The 24075-nt window shown below is 54.6% G+C and overlaps 1 protein-coding gene across 1 annotated transcript; it reads right to left on the bottom strand.

The window, feature by feature from the left end:
- Window positions 1-2641: 2641 nt before the first annotated feature.
- EFTUD2 (elongation factor Tu GTP binding domain containing 2) lies at window positions 2642-23940 on the bottom strand. The gene is made up of 28 exons (XM_051769702.1): window positions 23839-23940; window positions 23361-23466; window positions 22629-22794; window positions 22154-22232; window positions 19912-19987; window positions 19319-19384; window positions 19015-19050; window positions 18125-18215; window positions 17165-17247; window positions 16519-16685; window positions 15421-15545; window positions 13778-13841; window positions 13337-13427; window positions 12392-12527; window positions 11985-12112; window positions 10756-10949; window positions 10497-10608; window positions 10156-10296; window positions 9637-9738; window positions 9054-9136; window positions 7581-7667; window positions 7182-7308; window positions 6677-6764; window positions 6205-6323; window positions 5701-5795; window positions 4775-4928; window positions 3765-3872; window positions 2642-3196 (listed from the first exon to the last, which is right to left on the bottom strand). Exons 2-28 carry the CDS (start codon window positions 23463-23465, stop codon window positions 3101-3103), a joined length of 2919 nt encoding a protein of 972 aa, XP_051625662.1. The 5' UTR covers window position 23466; window positions 23839-23940; the 3' UTR covers window positions 2642-3100.
- Between the last annotated feature and the right edge of the window lie 135 nt (window positions 23941-24075).

Genomic DNA, 24075 nt, shown 5'->3' with positions numbered 1-24075 from the left:
CAGGGACATCGGGAGCAGGATGGGGACAGGAGCAGGGCGGGAAATCAGAAACGGGGCAGAGACAAGGACACAGAGCAGGATGGGGACAGGGACACGCGGAGCAGGACCATGATGGGGACAGTGGGAGCAGGGCTGTGGATGGATACCGGAGCAGGATGGGTGCACTGGGAACAGGAAGGGGACAAAGACACTGGGAGGAGGATGGGGACATGGGGAGCAGGACAAGGATGGAGGCAGTGGGAGCAGAATGAGTGATAGGGACACTGGGAGCAGGATGGGAATGGGGACATTGGGCAGGGTGGAGACAGGGAGACCAAAGCAGGGTGGGATGGGGGCATCAGGAGCAGGACAGGGACAAGAACACAGGGAACAGGATGGGGACAGGGACATGGGGAGCAGGACAAGAATAGGAACACTGGCATGTGCACAGGGATGTGGACAGGGACACCAGGAACAGGATGGGGACAGTGGGAATGGAGACAATGGGAATAGGGCTGTGGACAGGGACAGCAGGAGCAGGGGGGGCACTGGGAGCAGGACAGGGATGAGGACAATAGGAGGAGGGCCGCAGCCAGGATCACCAGGAGCAGGATGGGGACAGGGACACTGGGCCCGGGGCTCATCCCACAAGGAGCCGGCTGCTCAAGGTGCCATGTGCCCCGGGGACCTGGGGATGGGGACAGACAGGGACAACCGGAGGGCCAGCACAGGGTCACTCCTCACCGATGGCCCCGCTGTGTCCCAGTGCCGAGCCCTGCCGAGCTCGTGCCAAGGATGGAGCCCCCAGCACGCTCCCCGTGCCTCAGTTTACCTGCTCCGGGGCCCGGGCAGGGACACTCCCCGAGGCACCCGCGCCCAACAGAGCTCCTTTGTGCGGGAAATTCCAGCCGCATGGAAGGGGCCGGGGTGGGGGGGTCAGGGTGCAGCCGCACAGCCCCCATTCCCAGGGCAGAGCCGTTTCCGTGGAAAATTCCCAGCTCACGTGCGCGGGACCAGGTTTTCGGCTGCGAGGGCTCAGGCCCCGCTGCGGGTCAGTGTTTTCCAGCCGCTGGGAAGAGCCTGCGTGAGAACCGGCTCCTTCCCACGCCTGCCCCGCCGCTCCCGCCGCCCCTTCCCGGGGTGACGGCCGGGTCGCTGCTCGGACTCGCAGGGATCCAGGGGGATGCTGGGACCCGCAGGGATCCATCGGGCAGCGCAGCCCCGAGGTTCTGCTCTCCGAGGGCAGGGAGAACCAGCGCTGATGCCCGTTGGTGCCTGGGTGTCCGCATGGGACCCTCCAGCTGCGTTATCCAGCCCTGCAGAGCCCGGGGTGGGAAGAGGGATGTCCCCTTCCTGGGACAAACCCGCCACGGAGCAGCTGAGCTGTTGGCTCCGGAGCCAGGGTCCACCCCGGAGCCCTGGGACGTGCTGTGCAGCACAGGCACTGCCACCCCCCCCACTGATCCTGCTGCAGAGCATCCAGGGACTGCTCCAGGAGACGCCTGGCCCGGCCCCTGGGGGCCCAGTGTGGTGCTGGGCTGTACTGGGAGGGGACAAGCACCCCCAGCGAGACCATGGGGGTGCCAGGGTGGTGTCTTGCCTGCGCCAAGCAGGGATTGAGCTCCCCCTTCCCCCTGGACAGAGGGGGAACACGCTGCCAGTGAGGCTCCAGTGCCAGGATGGATGTGGGAGGCAGTGGGGACCCTCCCAGCACTGCCAGGCAGGAATGGCTGAGCCCGGTGACAGGGCTGGAGCCTCGGCACCATGTGCCCTCCTGCTGGGAGATGGGATGGGGCCATGCCAGTGTCCACAGGCAGGAAATCCTTCCCCTCTCTGTTTTCCAAGCTCCACTGGCCCTGAATTATCCCCCACAACATCCAGTTTCCACACAGACCCAGCAGGCAGCGGGATGGCTGGACATGCTTTCCCGTGGATGTTTCCTAACCTCCACGCCTGTGTCAGCCCAGCACCTCCCAGTTTCCACCAGCAGCTGGCAGGAGGTTGTCCTTGGCTTTACCCTCTGCTCCTGATGTGCTGCTGCCCTCAGAGCCACCTCGAGCCTCTCCAAGTGCAGGGATGTCCTGGGACAGGCTCCCAGCAGTGTCTCTGGGATGGACCAGGCTGCCAGGGCCAAACCCAGCACAGCAGCATCGGGGCAGGGCCAGCCCAGGTTGGGCTGGGGGCAGCCAGGGGCCAGGGAGGGCAGGAATGGGGCCATGCCGGTGTCTGCAGGCAGGAAATCCTTCCCCTCTCTGTTTTCCAAGCTCCCCAGGAGCTGTGAGCCAGCCCTGGTGTCACCAGCACGTGCTCAGGAGTGACCCGGGGCAGAGTCCAGAGGCACAGCCAGGGCAGGGGAAAGGAGGTGGAGCACTAAAACCTTTCAGAGCCGGAGCAGCTGAGGAGATCCCTGAAAACTCAACAAGATCTAGTGAGAAAGGAAGAAAATTCAAGACAAGTTTTGTCCTAGGCTGACTGCTCTGTTTGCTACCACAGGCAGGAGAGGGATGACTTGATCCTTGGGGGTGGGACAGGGAGAATCAGAGCTGAGGATGGGGAAATGGGGGCTGAGGATGGGGGAAATTGGGGCAGCACATGCTGGGAGCACCAGGAAGGCTCCTCCAGCACTGCCATCTCTGAGCATGATCAGACCAAGCCCAGCCTGGAAGTTTGTACTAAATGTTTACAAGGGTTCAAAAAAGGGGTACAAAAAGGTCAAAGCCACACTCATCTCTCCTCCCAGGGAGCAGGTAGAAGCACTGCCCTCCAGACTTCCCCCCCAGAATCCTCCCCTCCTCAGCTGCCCCAAATGCCTGACACACTGTTTAGGCCCAGCCCTCAGGAATCCCGACATATTCACAGTGCTCTGCTCCATGTGCCTGGAGGAGCCAATCCCAGGGGAAAACCTCCTTGCTGGAGGTCACAGTACAGAAAGGATCAGGGCTCTGGGCTGTTCCCCACACAGGGAATGCCCACAAATGGTCCATGAATGCCCAGGGAGACTTCCACAGCCATGGAAAAACAATGTGAGGAGCAGCTCCCCGCATGCCCTGAGCCTCCAGGAGCCAGGGCTGGGCAGGCAGGGACAGGGAAGGACCGAGAGCTGCCAGCCAGGGCTGCACGTTCACATGGGGTAGTTGAGAACAACGTCCTGCTTGGCCAGTTCCAGCAACATGGGGTCGTCGAAGAACTTGCTGATGCTCACGTCCTCACTCAGGCCCTGTGGGGTAACACAAGGCCAGGGTTACTCCCCACACAGCCACTCCACGGAGATTCCACCTAAAAGCCCTCGTGTCCTGCAGTAAGATAAACTTTTGGGCTCCAGAGGAGGCATGAGGTGCTTTTCTGCAGCTTGAGGGCATCTAACACCCCTCAGGAGGCTGTGAACGTGCAGTTGCTGAGTGTATCTACCACCTCACTGCCCTCCCATGGGGGAGCTTGATTCCTTCTGCTCCCTCTGTGGCCCTGGGAGCCCCTCCAGCCCCTCAGTCCAGCTCAGAAACCAGTTCCTGCTTTTTCTGCAGGACAAGGGGGATAAACCAGGCCACTGAGGAGTCAGAGAGGCTGGGGGGGGGGAGTGGGGCTCAGTGGAGGCCATAGGATCCTGGTTTGGGCTGGAGTCACAGATGGGACTCCCACAGGCACCGAGAGGCAGCACTGGGGAAGCCCTGGGAAGACATTGGAGCACTCTGGGAACACAGAGGGGACGTGGCACACTCAAGGGACAACACTGCAACAGCTCAGCTGCTGGGCCAGAGGGACACTGCAGGGACTGCTCCCAGACGTACCTTCCTGCGCCGGGTCTTGATCATGAACTCCCGGGCCAGGTGAGGGGCCGGCTGCGGCTCCAGCGGCCGGATCACGATGCTCTTGTCCAAGGGGTCCCCAGGCACAATCTGGAACACAGGGCCAGGACATGAGAGTGCTAGTGCAGCTGGTTCAACCTCCTGGAGACCCCAAACTGCAACAGGAAACACCCCTGGGCCCTGCAGACATCCCCAACATCCCTTCTGTTCTCCTGGCACACACAAACTCACGTCACTGCTGATGTTCATGCCTGGGGGAAGTCACTTAATACAGTGTTGAAAATCCAAGCCAAGGACATGTCCCACCTTCCCCAGGGGCTGGTGTAGCATAAGACCCCTAAAATAACCAGCCCAGCCCATGTGGGTCTCAGTCAGCACAACTCTCTCCACAAACCAGGTGTGTTTGTTCTTTCAGAGCTCAGCCTCGGGCTTTCACATCTTGACCTTTAGGCTCAGCCCGCAGCTGCTGCTCCCACCTGGCTGTACCCAAGTCACTGTGCACCTCACAGCAGTGGCTCCCACAGGACCTGACTTGTCCCAGACACAGAAGTGACCACAGAACAGTATTTCATCCCAAATTTTGTTTTCTACAGGTCTAAAACACCTTCTGTGAGAGGCAAAGCTCAAATGTGGCACCTCATGTCTTACAGCAGATCAGTGAATCTGACCCCTGCTCCAAGGCTCCTGCTCCCCAGGCTGCAGACTGCATCCAAACATTCCCTCCTCCTCAGGATTCCTCAGGGCACTCCAGGACCCTGACACTCAGCCAGCAGCAGCATTCGGTGCTCCCTCGTTAGGACAAGGTGTGATGGGACTTGGAACAAAGCCCTGGCAGACATGGAACAGCTGGTGCACAAAGCCTCCCCAAAATCCTCTGAGGAAACTCTCCAGAGATGTTGTCCTGCCCTGTGTGAGCTCTGGCACTGACAGCACCTACCTGGTACCTGATCCTACCTGCCCCTCTTCCCTGTTTCCCCAGGACATGGACTCACCTGCCAGTGGTGGAAGACAGACAGGGAGAAGGCTTGTCCCTGCGTGTGGGTCCTCAAGTCAGTCTCAAACCCGAAGGAGTCAATGGCTGGGATGAAGGCTTTGATGGTGTAGAGAGGGGAGCCGGGGATCGGAGCATCCTGTGTCACGTGGCCTCTGCAAACGTGTCAAAAGATTGGTCTTCCTAAGTGTCACAGAACCAGGGAATGGGCTGGGTGGGAAGGGACCTTAAATCCTATTCCATTCCACTCCTGCCATGGGCAGGTTACTCCAAGCCCCATCCAACCTGGCCTTGGACACTTCCAGGGATGGGGCAGCCACAGCTTCTCTGGGCAACCTGTGCCAGGTTGCCCCACCCTCACAGGAAAGAATTCCTTCCCACTATCCCATCTAACCCTGCCCTCTGGCAGTGGGAAGCCATTCCCCCTTGTCCTGTCCCTCCAGGCCCTTGTCCAAAGTCCCTCCCCAGCTCTCTTGGAGCCCCTTTAGGCACTGGAAAGGTTCTAAGGTCCCCCTGAATCCTTCTTTTCTCCAGGTTGAACCACCCCAGCTCTCCCAGCCTGTTCTTACAGGGAAGTTGCTCCAGCCCTCTGAGCATCTTTGTGGCCTCCTCTGGACCTGCTTGAGCAGGTCCATGTCCTTCCTGTGCTGGGGGCCCAGAGCTGAGCACAGTGCTCCTGGTGGGGAGCACATCCCTTTGTGTATTCTCTCCTCTGACACTCAGGAAGAACCAGGCACAACCCACAGGCTGTGTGTGATCCCAGACATCCCTCCCCACACAGCTGGGATCAGTCAGGAAGCTTCCAGCTGTCACTTCATGCACACTTTGCCCTCACTCCACAAGCAGTGCCAGGACTGTGGGAGTCTCCAACAACCCAGCTCCCAAAGCTGCAGCTCTGCAGCCCTCCAGGGGATGGGAACAGCTCACCTGCGCCGGGCCAGCACCGTGTACACGGCGGACACGCAGTCGGCGGGGGCCTGCACCTCCACGAAGTAATAGGGCTCCATCAGACGAGGGGTGGCCTGTGAGGAGACAGGGACACGACCCACTGAGCCTCCAGCACCACCAGCACAGCTCAAGCAAGACTCAGAGACTGGCATTCTTTGGTCAAACCCAGTGCCTGACCAGGGATTGCAGGGCTCCTGCTGCCCTGTGGACGCCCAAACCAACGTCATGGACACTGAATGGAGCTTTTCTCCTTCTGGTCATGAGTCATACGCTTCCCTCTCCCTCATGCCAGGCAGGAGCAGGGAGGGGAGAGCGAGGAGATGCACACCAGCTTCCACCCAGGCTGGAACGTGACCACTCATAGTGCAGCCCTTCAAGGGCACTGGAGACGTTCTTGGATGGGTGAGTCAGTCTAAACCAGCACCCCCGGGGCAGGAGCCCAGCCCAGCCCAGCCCAGCCCATCACACACAGCAAAGCCTCACCATGAGGAAGGCAGAGTACACGACCCTGCGGGCCGTGGGGATGATCTGCCCCCCGCCCCTGTGCAGGGGCTCCTGCGCAATCACCGCGTCCAGGATCTTGAACTTCACGTTGCGGATCACTGTGAAGGGACAAGTGACACAGGGTGACCTGGGGGGATGTCCTCTGCCAGCACCAACTGCATCTCAACATGCCCCAACGCCCAGAGACACCAGCAGTTCTCCTAAACTTAATTCCAGCAGGGAAAGCACGACCACGTCGTAACGCTGCATGTCATAGAATCACGGAATGGTTTGGGTTGGGAGGGACATTAAAGCCCACCCAGTCCCACCCCCTGCCATGTGCAGGGACACCTTCCACTAGCCCAGGTTGCTCCAAGCCCCGTCCAACCTGGCCTTGGACACCTGAACGCTCAGAGATTAAATTCTTAATCAATCCTGTCATTAGTTCCACTTCCCCACAGGTCCCACTTACATTCATCACAGAGGGGCCCTTCCCTGGTCCCCCACTGGAAGCCCTGCACGATGCTGTCCTTCACTGAGCCCAGAAGGGACTTGTCCACCTATAGACAGACAGACAGACAGACAGACAGCTTCAGAAACCAAACCTGCACCAGAAGCAGTAACAGACCCCAGTTAAAAGCCAGTTCCTAAAAGAGCAGCAATGTTCCCCTGTACCCTCAATGTCCACCCCTCGCTCTCACAGCTCAGGACCATCAACTTCAGAGCTTGGCACCCCAGAGTTATAGATTAAGGGTCCATATTTTGGTGCCCCTGAAAGGCAGGCCCATTAGCTGACAAGTTTTAAGACATTGGCCCAAACAAATAACAGCTGTGGTGGGGAAAGTGCAGCAGGTCTGAGCTGTGGCAAACAATGAGCAGCCCAACTGCATCAGGGCCTTGCTGGAAGTTCTGGGAGGAGTGGGAACCTCCTGGCACCACGGGACAAAGGTCTCACTGAAGCATGACCCCCCCCTCACCTCTGAGGGCAGTGTGTCATCTACCAGGATGTTTGGGCCAGTGGCATCCGGCCCAAAGGCCCAGATGGAACGGGCAGCCAGCAAATCCCAGTCGTACTTGGTCTGGAAGAATTCACCCAGCTTCTTCCTGATGGAAAAACAAGGGAAGAAATTGTAGGAAACAAGTATCTGACTTGCACTCATAATGTATTTGCAACCCTGCTCCCTTCAGTAATAAAATGGTCTCAGCTTTTACCTGGAACAGTCCATTTCCTGGGGCAGGGATGCTCATGGACAGGCTGGCAGCAATACCAAACAGGATCCCTGCCTGACACTGTGCACCCTGTAGATCCCAGCATTCCCTTTTCTCCCCAGTTATTTGCACCTAGATGGATTCCTGCTCTCCCAGATCAGTCATACCTGTTCCACGTTATCTGCACCACTTCGTTCTCAATGTCCTCTGCCAGTCCCTTCTCCAGGGGCTCAGCGATCATGGTGATCTTGTTCCTGAGGAGAGACAGTCCCAGTGAGGCCAGAGAGCGATGGGAATGGAGCTACTGGGAGGATCAGGCACTGGCAGCCCCTCAGGACAAGAAAGACGTTGAGGGGCTGGAGCGTGTCCAGGGAAGGGAACGGAGCTGGGAAGGGGCTGGAGCAGCAGGAGCAGCTGAGGGAGCTGGGGGGGCTCAGCCTGGAGAAAAGGAGGCTCAGGGGGGACCTTCTGGCTCTGCAACTCCCTGACAGGAGGGGGGAGTCGGGGGAGGGTCGGGCTCTGCTCCCAGGGAACAAGGGACAGGAGGAGAGGGAACGGCCTCAGGCTGTGCCAGGGGAGGGTCAGGTTGGATACTGGGGAAAATTTCTTCACAGAAAAGGTTGCAAAGCCCTGGCACAGGCTGCCCAGGGCAGTGGTGGAGTCCCCATCCCTGGAAGTGCTCAAAAAATGTGTGGATGTGTCACTTGAGGACATGGTTTAATGGTGAACATGGTGGTGCTGCTACATTGACTGTTGGACTTGATCATCTTAGAGGGCTTTTCCAGCCTTACTGATTCCATGATTCTGGGGCTCTACAGCTGCCCCCTGCCTCCAGCACAGTTGGGCTGATGAAACCATACGTGCCTGTTGCTGTCACTGTCTCCTTGTAAACACAGACCAAGTGCTCAAGAACCCCCAACACCACTAACCTGTCCCCAGCACAGGTCATTCCATGTATCCAGAAGGTCAAAGACTCACCTAAGACTGGGAACAACCTGGTCTGGTGGAAGGTGTCCCTGCCCTTAGCAGGGCTTGGAACTGGATGGACTGTAAGGTCCCTTCCAACCCAAACCATCCTTTGATTCTGTGAAGACTGGAACCCCTCTGTTCCCAGAAATCAGGCTGCCAACCATGGAGAGAGTATCAGAATAAAGGAGGGCAAGAAGAACCAGAAACCATGGGGGAACAGAGGAAAGCCATCTTCAGCAGACCTTGATTTCCCTGAAAATTCAAGCATGAAAATGCCCCATGCTCTCACATCTCCAAGGGCCCAGGGCATCACCAGGAAGGCACAAATCCAAGATTAAGTATGGACACGAGAAGACAAAGCTTTTGCTCATGAAATTGTTTGGGGAGTTACTGAAGGCAGCACTGGGCTCTGTGGCAGCTGCTCCCAGGACAACTCCCAGTCTGGGAAACACCCACAGAACTGCTGAGAGAGTGGGACAGGTAAAGAGGAGGATGTGGATCTGTATTCCCTTCACTCTGAGAGCTCCCACAAAGCACAGGAACACCCCTGGGACTCCAGTGTGTTCCTGAGTTCAGCTCAGCTGGACACTTGTGTGGACAACAGCCAGAGGGAACAGCCCCCCTGCAGGGGATGGACCCTCCCTCTGCCCCCCTCACCCACAGCCTCTTACTTCTTGTTGGGGGTCTCAGCAAAGCACTTCAGGGAGGACGTTTCCACCACTGTCTCACAGAATGTCACCACTGGATCGGCCACCTGGAACAACAAGTGTGTTTTCAGTCCTTTTTTGTTTGTAAAGAGACTGTTTGAAAGCCCTGAACACCTACAAGAAAAAACTGGTTCACCTGGCAGTGTTTTGTGCATGAACCACTGAGGCTTCACAGGCAGCTCCACTAATTCCTTCACTCAAATGAGACAGGAAGATTTAAACCTGACTCCAGGCATGAAAAATTCTGCTCAATTTATTTATTTGGTGCTAACCAAGCAATAGCTGAGGCACAGGAAAAGGCTAGATTATGGAAAACTCTTCTCTAAGACAATTTTCAGTCTCTCAATCCCATTGCTGTGACAGTCAGGCCGTAAGAGGCACTTCTGCACCCCAACAGCCCTTTTCTTTTTTCCCTTTTACAGGGATGTGACAAAATCCATGTTGTATGTTCAGGTAGGTTCATTTTCCCATCCTTCTGAGACAGGGGAACAAAGCCCTGGTTTTCCAGGGTTTCCAGCTGGGAAAAGCCCCCCTCTCACCCCCTCACCTTGATGTCAATCTCGGAATACATCTTGCGCAGGTCGTGCATCACACAGTCCAGGTACAGCTCTCCTGTCCCCAGGATCACGTGCTCCCCAGACTCTTCCACCTGGAAGAGAAGAGAGGGGTTCAGCTGACAACATTCCTGCTCACAGCTCCTGCCTCCCAGGCTCCTACTCAAGCCTGAGGAAGGATCAGCTGGTTGGGATCAGAGCATCCCAAGGAAAGCTCCTGCAGCCTTTTCCAGCAGGAAGTGCTGCAGAAAGCTGCTTCCCTGGCACAAGGGGTGTTTTTCTGCTGGATTTATACTTTTCTGCTATTTCCACATAATTTATGAGATCAACATGCAACAGCATGAAAAGACCCACAACAAACATAACAACCCACAGTAAAAAATTAACTACTTTTAAGATCAGCCCAGAAGTTGCCCCCACCACAGGCTGGAAACAGTCACACAGAATCACAGAACAGCCAGAGCTGGAAGGGACCCCTGGAGATCATTTAGTCCAACCACCCCCAGCAGTACCTTAGTTGTAAGGGAGGGGTAACTCTTGTTGACTTTCCTGAGACCATCCAGCATTTTGGGGAGCTCTGAGGGGTTCACTGGCTCCACTGCTATTTTGATAACAGAGGTGGTGTTGAACTTCAAGGGTCGGAAGATCTGAGCCTGGAACCAGAGAGGACAAAGAGCTGAAAGTGCATCACAGAAGCCCACAGGTTGGACACAGCTGCTCCCTGTCCCTCAGTGGCTCTTGTGCCTCAGCATCAGGGCCATGAGGATTCTTCAGCCTCACCAGGAGAGCTTTTGGGATGCCCTCCATCACCCTGCCTCCTCGTAAGGCTGGGCAATGCCAGCCATGCAGGTACCTCCTCATTGCCCCGGGGCTCTGTCACGGTCGCTGTCTTCACGATGGGCTGGTCCACACCCTCAATCAGCACCCAGTTGCCAGCAGGAACCCTGTTCACCTCAATGTGATACCTGCAAGGCAGGAGAGCACCACTGCAGCCTCAGGCCTTCCAGTGCCCTCCTCCTCCCTGTCCCTGCAGCTCTCCCTGCCTCCCAGCCCCTCACCTGACTCCAGGTGACTCCCCTCCCCAGTGAACCCCTTGCCAGAGCTTTCCATACCTTGCTACCGAGATCCAGAGGCGTCCGACGGTGCAGATCTGGGAATCCTCCTCGTCTTCCAGGGTGTAGTTTTCTCCAAGGACCTTCACAGGCTGTCCAGCATGAATGGTGCCACTGAGCACCCTGCCAAAGGCGTGGAACTGGACACCATCATCAGTGCTGTACATTTTTGTTGTGTGACACATCAAGGGACCCTTCCCGTGACAGAGAGAGAGAAATGAGCCTCTTCCAAAGCACAGACAAGAAACACACAGACCTGGCAGGACTGAACTTTGATGATCTTTGTGGGTCCCTTCCAACTCAGGATATTCTATGATTCCATGATTAGTGTATAAAAGGGATTAATGGGCTGGAATTTAGGAATACTTCTTTTGATTTGCCAATTCCTTCATTTCTTCCCACTGGAGGCCCTACATCTCCTTGCCCTGTGTGGAAACCCCTGGAATGACCCTGGTGGACTGTTCTGGAGCTCCCATCCCTCCTCCTGCAGAGCAGCAAACGGTTGTTGGGACAAAGCCATGAGGAGAAATGTCACCTGCTGGCCTGCAAACCCGCCCAGGGCAGAGCACCTGAGCCCCCACAGACCACAGCCTCCAGTCCCACAAGGTCACTCCACCCTGGTGATGTGGTGACAGTCACCAATGTGGAGTGTTATGTGGATAATCACAACTCATTAAAATAAGAGACTCATTTTCTCTGCAGACATCAGAGCAAAAGTCACAGGCAAATTCCTCCCTCAGCTGCCGGCGTTGGTGGCTCCAGACAACTCCGAGTGACAGCTCAGTGCAAGCTGTTTGAGGAGGAAGGTTTTGCAGGGCTTTCAGAGGAAAGGTGCTGACTAACTAATGCAGGGTTATTTTTATCAGCTCAGTTCAGATCAGTTTTCTCAGTTTGGGAAGAGAATCAAACTTCAAGGAAAAGGGACAAAAAGGCAACAAAAGGACACAAAACCACCCTGCAGCTCTCCCACGTGCTCTGGAGTCCTGACCTAGTCCTGTTCTTCTCTGAACGCTGTCAAACAATTCCCTCTCTCCAGGGCTGCCCTGGTAGGCAGCTGAAGCTCCTCGGAGTGAGGAGATTTGTGCCAGTGTCGGATGAGAGGTTTCAGAGTGCTGTGAGTGAAATCTGTGCAGATGGCTGGCTGGAAGGCAGCTGCCCTGTGAGGGCAGGGAGAGCAGGGCCTGTTTGCCTTGGGTTTGGACACTCAAAATAAACACAAGTTTCCTTACGTCGGGGTCACATTCACTCATGGCCTCGCCCAGGTCCGAGTCCACGCCGCCGGTGTAGGTGTGCTCGATCTTCGTCTTGGCCCCCACCTTCGGGGAGGGGATGTGCTGCACACACATGTCCACGAAGCCTGGAACAGGGACACTTGGTGAGGACAGGATTAACCAGTGTGGAGGAAAGAAATAGATCCCACAAGCACAAGGCAAAGCCACTGTGACCACAGCGCACCCACAGCAGTGGGGAGAGGTGAGCGGTATCCTGTGGGCAGGGGGTTTAATGGTTTATATTTGGAAAGCTCAGCAGGGTCTGTGCAAGTGAGCACCCCGTGGCCAAAATATAGCCCTTAACTGTTGGTGGGAGGTACTGGGGTACAGGGAAGATTGTGGAGGGGAAGACAAACAGCTTTTACCTGTGAACTCCCCAAAGAACTTCTTGCAAACCAGCCGCAGGAGGGGCCGAATGTTCAGCTTCAATTCCTCTTTGGTCAGGTGGATGCCAAGTTCATCCAGGGTCCTGGGCAGGGTCGTGTCCACATCCCCCACCACCTGCAAGACAACAAGCCCCACTCTCACTTCAGTGGGGGGATCCAAGCCAGTAACTCCCAGGTGCAGGTTCACACATCACCCACAGGGATCTGGACCTGCGCTGGTTTAGAGCTCACGACAGAGCCAGATGGGTCAAATCACAGGATCGTGGAATCATTAAGGTTGGAAAAGCCCTATATACACACAACCACTAGACCAAGTCCATTACTAATCCATGTGCCCAAGTACCACATCTACATATTTTTGGAACACTTCCAGGGATGGGGACTCCACCACTGCCCTGGGCAGCCTGTGCCAATGCCTGATCACCCTTTTGGTGAAGAAATTTTCCCCAATATCCAACCTGACCCTCCCCTGGCACAGCTTGAGGCTGTTTTCTCTTGTGCTGTCCCTTGTTCCCTGGAACATGCTCCCCCCTCCAGTCAGGGAGCTGCAGAGCCAGAGGGTCCCCCCTGAGCCTCTTTTTCTCCAGGCTGAGCCCCCCCAGCTCCCTCAGCTGCTCCTCATCAGACTTGTGCTCCAAGTCTTTGCTCCAAGTCCAAGCACTACCACTTGGCTGCTATCAGGGCACACCAGGAACACTAAGGGCAGTTCCATTTACTGCAAATACGGGGCTGCATTTGCAAGGAACAATTGTTATGGAGTTTGTCACTGCTGCTCTGCACCCCCAAATCAGCCCTTGTGAAGATCACGCTGCAGAATGGGACAGAAGAGTCCCACAGGCACCAAACTTGCCACCCAGTGCCCAGGCCCTGACTGCTCCTGGCTGGAGAAAGAGAGAAAAGACAGGAGAAAGAACTACCACATACCTGAGCCAAGATCTTGTACAGGGGCTCCAGAATGAACTCCACAAAGCTGCGCTGGGAACTGCTCGTCGGGGCCTTTTTGGTGAACTTGCGGCTGTTGGAGACCAGGGGAGACATGAGGAGCAAGAACTGCAGCCTGGAACCACCCCTACACGGCCTCTGCTCCTGCCAGGTTATCCTCTTCTCCCTCCTGAGCCCCAGGAAACTGTCAGGGCCAGGCTTACTCCAAACAAAGGCCAGAGGAGCCTCTCTGCTCCTGCTTATGGGATTCAGGAGGACCACGTGGATTCACACCAGGCAGGAGGCCTGACTCAACCCTTCCAGATAGTACTGCATCACAGGAGCAGGTTGGAATGACCTTGGGTGGTCATCTAGTCCACATTTTACAGGGAAAGAGGGAAAAACCCAGGAAAAAAGTAACAGACATTCAAACAGGGTTCTTACGTCTTCGGGTTGAAGTAGATGTCACCCCAAAGCCGCTTGGCAAACTCCTGATAATTGATGTCTCCTAAAGGGAAAAAGCAAATGGCAGAATCAGATGTATTTCTCTCAGCTTGGAAATCTTTGCTTTTTGGCTTTTAAAACAGCCCTGAGGATTCGATTTAATGAACTGATGCTGGTGAGTGAACGCCAGGTCCCAATTCTGAGTGAAAGATTAAGCCCTGACCTGGGGAGACCAGGCAGAGGTGAGGAGAAACAGCCCACTGAGGATGTCCCCAGCAGCCCAGGGACACTGAAGTTCACAGACTGGAACACTCCAGCTCTCTCAGCTACCCAGGAGGTCAGAGCTGAGGAGCACTGGCTGCCAGACACTGCACTGCAGGAGCCCAGCCACATCTGCTGCACTTCCAAACGGGAACGCTGTGCCTGACACTGCAGTGCCAAGGTGCTGGGCTGCCCTCCACCCCTCAGGCTCAGCACCAGCATTTTCTGTCCTGCTGAACATCTCCAGGTTCCTCTCTCTTTCTCAGCCAAACACGCAGTGCTGAGGGAACAGAGCAGTGCTGGCTGTCACGGTGAATTTACAAATAACAGGACACGGTGAAAACCTACAGCAGTTTCCAAACAAGCTTTGGCTGTGGGCAGATGTGTGAGCACAAGGAATTTTATGGTGGCTGTTATTTGGACACTTAAACCGTTCTAACTCCTGTCAGCTGATGTGTGGTGGCTGCACACACAATCCCTGATGATCAGAATCCAATATTCCTGACTTCAAGTACCCCACCAGCTCCTTCTTGCCCCACATGGGTGGCATCTCCTGCTGACTGTGCTCTTCTCAGCCCTCCCAAAGATGGGGTCTCATCCCAGCAGGCTCTGAGTTAACGCTGTGACACCCAGGGAGCTCATTTACTGTTCCAAACTCCCTGACAGTCCTGACACTCCGGTCCCTGACCTCTACAACTTCATCCTCCCTCAGGCCAATTTCTTTGCAGGAGCTGGGCCAGCTGCTTTACAACCTCCTTCTTCCCCCCCTCATGGCTCCTACAGATCCCTGAATTCCCCAGTGGGAGACTTCAAAAACCTGGGCTGTGCAGCTGCTCGTGCCAGCACAGAGCCCACTGCTCCACACAGCAGATTGCCCTGAGTGGGCACCTGGGGAGCAGGAAATTACATCAAAGACAGAAAAAGACAGTTTCTTAAAAAAGAATGAGGGCAAGAGTGCAAAACCTTGTGGGCCAAGCTTGTGCCCAGCTGCAGCCGAGTCTCAGACTCCGGAGAGTTTTGGGAAAAGGCAGGAAGAGCTTAACTGCTTCTCTCCTGAGCTGCTGATAAGGAGGCAAAGCACGACTCACACACCTGCCTTCAACTGCCAGAGCAGGGCTTGTTATTCCTGCTTTAGGGTATGTATAAAATCTTGGCTTCTCACTCAAGAAACATTTATCAGGAGAAAATACCCAGCTAAAACTGTATTTCTGCTTTCTGCCCTCCAAGGCTCAGCTCTGCAGTTCCTCCCATGTCCCAGCAATTCCCGAACACAAACACTGGCCATCTCCGTGCTGGGAAAGCTGCAGGGCTTAGAAAACCTCAACAAAAAAAGGTTGGGGAATGAGATGTTGAAGTGCACCAGGTTTCTGGATAATCCTCACCATATGTGTCTGCATAAATCTTTGCAAAAGACCCCAGCGTGAAGCAGATGCTGTACTGCGAGCTGGAGAAACACACGTTCCCCAGAAGGGGAGACAGCACCAGGTTCTCGTCAGTGGAATACATGCTGAGAGGAGGAAAACAAACCCAAATCAATGTTATGAACCAAAGGAGACACTCCAACCCACCTCCCACACCCAACAGCAGTATGTGACAGGCAGGGTTCCTGCATTGCCAAGCAGCATCTTTAAGCTGCAGCTCGTTCGCCATCGGAATTTCAGGGTCAGGAACATTTTCTGCCTAGAAACTTGAAAGCATTAATGTGCAAAGATTTAAAGATCCTGGAACTAAAAAGTTACCAGCACAAGTGCTTTGGATTTTTTTGTCTGGGGGAGGTTTTCTTTCCCTAAAAAAAGCATCCAAGTTGGTCAACCAAGTAAGGGAAAAGATAATACAAGGACAGAATTTAATCAAAACAGTTTTAATGAGCTCACGGGCAAGCCAGGATGAATTACCCTCCTCCCAGCTGCCTGATGCCACCACACACTGAACAGAGACAAGCCAGGAAGCCCATGTGCAAATCCACATACATTTGAAGGGCAGAAGGTTGTTAAAGAAATTCCCTGGATGCAGAATACACGGAAATGATGCATGGCTACCAAAATGTCCCTCCCTTCCCTGAGCAGGGCTGGCAAGGAGATTTGATTATATCAGTATCATAGCTTTGTTCAGGGGTGGGAACAGCAAGCCCTTCTGGTTTTTTAGCAAATATTTAGGAGCTTTGAGACATCTCAACCTCCAGTTTGGGATACAATCTGGATAATTTCTGGATAATTTGAGATATTTGGGAACACAGAAGCTCACTGCTCTGTCCCTACTTCTTAATGGAGGACAAATAAAATGGGGGGGAAATGAAATCCCATGAAGCTTGTCAGGAAGAGCCTATCCTCCCTAATTCAACATATTGGCTGAAATAAATTTCCAATGGTTCTTCCTGTTCCATTTTCTCTGATTCAACGTATCAAGAGACAAATTAATGGATTTTCAGGCATACACAGAGAGAAGCACCTGCAGTGGGACAGGGACACAAACCCCCTCACCTGATGAGACCATTAACTTCATCTACAATGTGTCTGAGTTTGTAATAAGCATCTGTTGGGGGCAGTTTGAGCTCCAGGATGAGCCGGTCGATCTTGTTGATGCACACGGTCACTGCCAACCTCTCCTGCACCGCGTGCTTGATCAGCCGCTCCGTGTTCAGCATCACCTGCAGGGAACAACCAGCTCAGAGCCCCAGGAAAGCCTCCATGAAATGCTATCTGGGGCGTGAGGGGCAGCCAGTGACCCCTACACTGCTGCCAGGCTGCAGAAAAGCCCAGGCTCAGCCACCAGCGATCAGCTAATCCTCCTGAAGCTCAGAGATAGCTGCTGACCCAACTGAATTCCTTGAATCCAAGCCTGTGGACATCTCTGGTATAAATAACCTGCTCAGTTTTAGGTATCATGGGGATGGAGATGCACACAAGTTGAGTAATCAGCCTACAGGCCACACGAATCACATCAGCCTGGACATAGGAGCCAGAGGCATCACTGCCTGTTTGGACGGAAAACTCACTTGCCAACCCGTCCTCCAAAAAACCTTCCCCCCGGCAAGCTGAACCCAACCCCGGCCTTCATGCTAAGGCAGGAGCAGAGACTCCAGAGAAGAGATGCTGAGGATCACCCCTAGGAGAAGCTGGCACTCACCCCCTCAGCTGCATCGATGAAGAGCACGACACCGTCCGAGATGCGAAGGCCGGCTGTGACCTCGTCGGAAAAATTGACATGACCTTCAAAACCACAGAGAGGTGGTGAGTGGAGGCAGAGAAAGCCTTGATGCAGCAGCACAGAGGGGGGGAAGCTCTGCAGATTCCTGTGGTTGCTGGTACCCAGGGAGGTAGAACAGAGATGGCTTCCTCTCCAGACAGGGACCCGGGAGCAGCTGCCAGAGCTCCCCATGGGGATTCAACTTCAGCTTTAATGATTTTTTTTGAGAATATCCACAACAACTTGTTTAACAGGCACTTTTCCTCACATTTGTTACTGTTTTTCTCACAGCTCTTTGCAAGTACTTCAGGAAAAGGAGGAAGATTTCTCCTCAGCAAAGACAACAGATGCCTCTCCCTGCAGCCTCCTCCTCCTGCTCTAGCCTCCCTCAGCCTGAGCTGTAGCTCAGCAGATGTGTCCCAAGACCCTCTTTCTTAAAGTTTCTTAAAACAAGTTGATCTGTGATTATGTTCCCTCCAGAAGAGCCTGTCAGAGGCTCAAGGGAATTTGCTGAGTCTTGCTATGGGGCAACAGCATTTGAGCAAAGCACAATCCCACTGCAACACCAGGAAAAGGCAATTTACCTGTGCTGTTTGTATTCTGGAGTGAAACACCCTTTCAGCCTCATCAGCCCTCAATCAGGCCAGCTAATCACAAACACAGGCCTGACTTATTCCTGCCCATGGCAGGGGGTTGCAACTAGATGGTCTTTAAGGTCTCTTAACCCCAAACCATGCTGTGACTGTGTGACTAAGGGCCACGTGCAGTTGTTACTGCTGGAAGTGACTTCAGAGGAATGAACTCAGCTAAAGGCTCAGGACCAGGCTGGAATCAGCTATAAAAAATATAAAACAAAGCCAAGTGGTTCCCAAAGCAGGATTTTCAGGATTGCACAATCACCTGGGGTGTCAATGATGTTGAAGAGAAAAGATTTTCCTTTGGTGTCTGGTAGAACAATCGTCACTGGGGTGCTCTTGATCCCCACTCCCCTCTGAAACACAGGAAAGCAGGATTAGCAGGTCAAAAGTAAATACAGTGATCACCATGTGCAGATGTAGAAGGTGACCAAGCAAAAATCAGAAAGATGGAAAGAAGTTAACATCCATCCAGGACATCCTCCCAGGGAAGGAATAACAACGTCAGATCACTGCAGTACCCAGCCCAGCTGCCCCAGTTGTACTGGTTCATACTGGTGAGCCACCACTGCACTGATGCCAGCTGAGGAGGCACAATATGCAACACCAGACACAGAATGTGCATGTTTGTCTGTGCTTTCACCCTCTGCTGCTGCCAAGTTACACCTCAAAGTGCAAGACTTGATCACACTGAGCATAAAGTAGAGCGTTAAGATGAAGAGAAAAAAATGCTTCATAGGATTGTTCTGGTCATGACACAAAATAAACCTCCCACTCATGTCCAACCACATGGAGCCAGCTAAGGAAAAGAAGGAGAAATGTATTTATTTTGAAACAGTTTTTCTCCTCATCCATAACTGCTGCAAACCTCTTCCCCCTCTTTCTCTCAAAGCAAATAAGAGTTACCCACATGCTGGGGTGACTCTGCTGTAGGTTTAACATTACACAGTTTATAAATCATCCATGGAGACGAGGGTTGTGGGAAATGGAAGAAAGCTGGACCAGGGATCTTACTGAGGCAAACAAGAGGAGCAGATAAAGAAAATAACCAAAATGTGAAAAGCACAAAAAGGTGTTAAAATAGACAAGAAAACTGCCTACTGTAACTGAGTAAAGCATGAGACAACTGGATAAAATCGCTGCAAGACCACTCACCTCTTGCTCTGTGAACAATATATCAGTGTAGCAGAGCTGCAAAGGCAAAACAAGAGTCAGAACATCACATTTTGGTCTCAAATAATAAATCTGAAGCAGGACACACAGTAACTTGGACACACAGTTAAGGTGGTAAGTGACAGAGGCGGAGGTAGGACTGAGCTCTGGCTTTCCAGTCCTACGTTCCAGTCCCTGAATCACCTTGTCCCCAGGCACATGGGATGTAAAAGCCTCCCTCAGGGTGCAAAAGCCACCCCATCCCTGCTCCCAGGGCAGGGCAGGAACAGAGCAGGAGCTCACTCACATCCTGGTCATAGCGCTTCCGGATCTCCGGGTGCGTCTGTTCTATCAGGCAGTCGACAAAACATGTCTGGGAAAGAGAAGGGAGAGGAGGTGACTCCACTCACACAGGGACAAACACAACCCCAGCCCTCCTGCAGCAGCACAGAGAACCTTGAGCACGTTATTGTAAAACCTACAGATTTAACCTACGAGAAAACCTACAAATTTCACAAGGGCCTGGAGGGATGGGACAAGGGGGAATGGCTTTAAGCTGAAGAAGGGCTGGGTTAGATGGGATATTGGGAAGGAATCCTCCCCTGTGAGGGTGGGGAGGCCCTGGCACAGGTTGCCCAGAGAAGCTGTGGCTGCCCCTGGATCCCTGGAAGTGTCCAAGGTCAGGTTGGACGGGGCTTGGAGCAACCTGGGCTGGTGGAAGGTGTCCCTGGCCATGGCACGGGGTGGGACTGGGTGGGCTTTAAGGTCCTTCCCACCCAAACCATTCCATGATCCTATAAGCGAATCAGCAAGAGGAGCAGAAGGTGCTGCTGTGGACAGATGGCAAAGCAAACAGAGAGGTCACCATTACTATCACTACACTTTGGATGTTCCCAGTACCTTGCCGTGGTGCAGGTGCCCACACAGAGTCACATTCCGGATCAGCTCCGAGTTGTCCATGAGATCTGCCAGGAAACTGGGGGAACAAAACACAAAAGACTGTTGGAGGCTCCTGCCGTGTCTCAGAAAAGCAGGTGCCATCTCAGCCACGCTTCCCATCCACGGTGCCCCCTGAATCCTCGCCAAACTCCCAGCCCGCCGGTGCCCTGCGGGGGAAGAATCCCACTTCCCAGATGGGGAGGACAAGAGTTGGAGTCCCAGACAGATGGCAGTGGGTGGGAGGAGACGGAGCCGGCAAAGCTGCCAGCGACGGAATATTATTGAATATTTTTCTTCTCTTCCAGTCAGTGCTGGAGCAAAAGTCACATCCATGCACTCAGATGATGAAGCACTTCCACTCAAACCGTGGCAGGCAGTCAAGTAAATCACCGTGCTGGATAACAAGCACCCCACAGAGCTTTGGAAGCAGCCAGGGGGTCCACAGACCATTAATTCTGATTTTCAGGTCTTAAAACAGTGACATTCCAGGGACTCAAGGAAACAGCAACGGAATTTAAGTCTTTTTGGAACCAGCAACCAAGCTGGGTAATGATGGGCCAAGTCACTTCTGCAGGGATCCTGGCCAAAAGATAATTGAGAGCCTAAATTGCCAACCCTAAAAAATAATGAGAGACTATAAAACATGCAGCCACTGCCACAGGCCCGCAGAGAATAAGTGCTGTCAAATCACCTCCTTTTTAAACAGATTAAGTTTTCACTGATGCAGTAGACTTCTTAACGTAAAACATTTCGATTAAGAGCTAAAAAATACAGAAATCAATACTAACCCTGATTAAAAGCTTGCTAATTGGTATGAAAATAAGGCTGAATGGGAAATCGATACCCAACTCGCAGGTTTCTGGCAACGTCCCACAAGGAATTTCTCTGGGCCCCATCCTAACCATTTATATCAACAAACAGGGCCAAAAGGAATTAATTACAAATGGGATGAACAGCTCACACAGGGAGCAGGGAATCAGTGGATAATGACTGAGCCAAAGGAACTGCTGAGGAAAACCAGCCCCAGCAGCTCTTGGGCTCTGCTCTGGTTCTGCTGAATCCCCCTGGGCACCGAAAACAGCAGGGATGGACCCTCCCAAAACAGCTCTGGGAATTCCTGAGTGAGCACCAGCTCCAGGAACATCCTGTTCCCTCTGAAAAACAAGAGGCTGCTGGATGCCAAGCAGAGGGACTGCTCACACTGGGGCTGCTGCTCAGCCGTTCCTGTTTCTGGGATCCACACAGAGAGACCATTAAAACCTGGGAAAAGCTCTGACTGGCCATGAAGTGGCACATGGAGAGATGAGCCCAAGGACACTCCCACAGCTCCATCTGCTCATCCCAAATAGGGACAGCACAAACACACTGCAGCAGGGGACACGGACCCTCCACCCACCACAGCACACAAAAACGCTGATGCCAAGATCAGATTTTTAATAGAAAAAGCAAATTATGTTTTTTGTTCCACATCAAACTTGTGTGAGATGTTATCTTTAAGTTAGTTTGAATTTTTTTCCAGAGATTTTCTCCCAGTCCTGGTGTCCCAGGGGCTGCTTTGGGGTACAACCAGTAGGCACCACCACGCCCACGGTCCTGGTGACCTGCACAGAGCTCTGCACTCACCCAGCAGCATAAGAATTCCCAGTGGGAGCTCCTCCAGGATAGATGGGGTCCAATTTGAGACTGGGATCAACCTAAAATGTCCCAATATGACGTGTGCCACATGAATATTTAACAGGTTGCCCAGAGAAGCTGTGGCTGCCCCTGGAACCCTGGAAGTGTCCAAGGCCAGGTTGGACGGGGCTTGGAGCAACCTGGGCTGGTGGAAGGTGTCCCTGCCCATGGCAGGGGGTGGAACTGGATGGGCTTTAAGGTCCCTTCCATGTCAAACCATTCCATAAGTATTTCCTGAGCCACAAGAGGCTCTGACTATGGAACTTTATCTCAACCTTGAGATGAGATTCCCCCTCTGTGTCCGAGCCCTGCCCTGTGCTGGGGAGGGAAAACGTCTGGGAAATGGTCTGTCCTGCATTTCCTTCCTCTTGCCCTTGGTTCAGAACCCGGGAAGCAGCTGCTGGGGTCAGTCAGACACCAAGCCAGAGCCCTCCAAAAATCTGCCACCCCTCCCAGCCTAGAGCAGGACCCCTCAGGGCAGGGGGGACCAGCAGTGGTGACAGCTCGAGCTGACCCCCCCAGCACTCACTCCATCTCATAGACAGTGACTGGCAGCGTCTGCTCCATCAGGGAGAACTTCTTGGTCTTCACGGGTTTAATAATGGGCTCTGAAACAAGAGAAAGAACAACAAACTGCACCCAGAGCCCCCAAACCAGGAACAACCTCCAGGAACAGGGAGTTTTGCCATCAAACTCCCAGTTTTCCAGCTGACAGATTCTCTTTATCAAAGCAGCTGCAGGAGAGGGTCACCGCAGGGCCCTTCCAACACAAATATTCCAGTGTAAAGGGATCAAAGAAGATGACTTAAATGTATTTAACTTCTCCTTAAACAACTTTCAAGTCTCTGCTGATTGCTGCTTTTCTATTTGGGATTTGGAACAACCACAAGAGCCCAAACCTGCACACACCAGACAAAGAGGAGTCTGTGTGTGTTCCTGGGGCTGTGAGGGGGCTCCAAAGGGGCAGCACAGAAAGAAACCCATTTCTCTCCCTCCCCACTCACCAGTGAGTGGCTGTGTGTCCTCCTCCTGCACGATGGTCTCCACCTCAGGCCCGTACACCTCCTCAGCTGTGGGGTAGTACTTCTTGTCCTCGTGGAGCACCACCTCCATGCCAGGGTGCTCCTCGTCATGCTCCCCCATGTCATCGTCGTCATCATCATCCTCCAGCTGCAAACAGGGCCCACCCTCAGCTCAACCCCAGCCAGGGACCCACAGCACCCCACAGAGGTGCCCTGGGAGCAGCTCCTGGGAGAGCAGCACAGCCCTTCCTCAGGAAAATGAACAGCCCCTGGGCTTGCAGAGACACCAGCACAGGTAGGGACTCCAACGCCAGCTCACACACAACACAACACCCCCCCATCCCACACAGACCCACAGGAGATGGGAACTACCTCCTCCTTCCCCCCGTGGCTCAGCCTCTTTGCTCCCCCCCCTCCTCCTGCCCCCCTGGTGTCCCTGGGGTCTTTCTCTGCCTCCCCCCAGGGGGATCTGGCTCCTGATGCAGCCTCAGCTTCTGAGAAGACCCCGAAAGGGACAGGGAACCTCCCCGGGACTGGCACCACCACTCAAACCCAGGCCGGCTGCAGGAGCTCCCAGTCCCCACCGTGACCCCAGCGGGAGCTTTGCCTTCCCCTTCACCCCGGGCACACATCTGGTGAGTCCTTTAAACCCCAGCCCCACCCCGACCCCGGGGACGAGATCCCAGCCCCGCGGCCGGGCCATCCCCCCCTCACCTCATCCAGGTCCTTGGCCTCCCGGCCCAGCTCATCATCGTCATCGTCCGAGTCCAGCTCGGGCCCGATGTAGTTCCCGAACTCGTCGTACAGGTCGGTGTCCATGCTGGGGGCGGGGGGCGGTGACCGAGTGCCCGCCCGCAGGGCCCGCGGCCGCACCGGGGCACCGGCCCTGGGCCTGCCTCTGACCCCGCTCCCGCCCCCACCCCGAGCCCCCCGCTACCGCTCCCTCCCCTCTCTCTCCCTCACCCGTCCCCGCTCCCGCTCCTTTCCCGTCCTCGTTCCCTCACCCGTTCCCCGTCCCTCTCTCTCTCTCTCTCTCTCTCTCTCTCCCCCTCACCCTCTCCCCCTCACCCGTTCCCGTCCTCGTTCCCGCTTCCTTTCCCTTTCCCTTTCCCTCTCCCATTCCTTTTCCCGTTCCCTCTCCCATTCCTTTTCCCGTTCCCTCTCCCGTCCCCGTTCCCTCTCTCCCCCTCACCCGTCCCGGTCCCGCTCTCGCCGGCGCCGCCGCTACCGAAGGCCCCTTGGGCTGCCCGCGCCGCCTGTCACGACTGAGCCTCCCGCGCCCTCCGGCGGCGCCGGGCCCGCGGGGGAAGCACGGAGGTCGGGCCCGTTTCGGTTCGGGCTCGGTCCGGGCTCGGTCCCGGCGTGTCCGGGGGCCGCGGGCCGTGCGGGGCCGCGCGGGGCGGCGGGGCCGGGTCTGTCAGGCGCGGCC

The sequence above is a fragment of the Manacus candei genome, unplaced genomic scaffold (genome assembly GCF_025592945.1).
Source record: "Manacus candei isolate 608988 ecotype Guabito, Panama unplaced genomic scaffold, ASM2559294v1 h1tg000112l, whole genome shotgun sequence".
NCBI classification, from domain to species: Eukaryota; Metazoa; Chordata; class Aves; order Passeriformes; family Pipridae; genus Manacus; species Manacus candei.
This window is presented reverse-complemented; position numbering and strand designations above follow the sequence as displayed.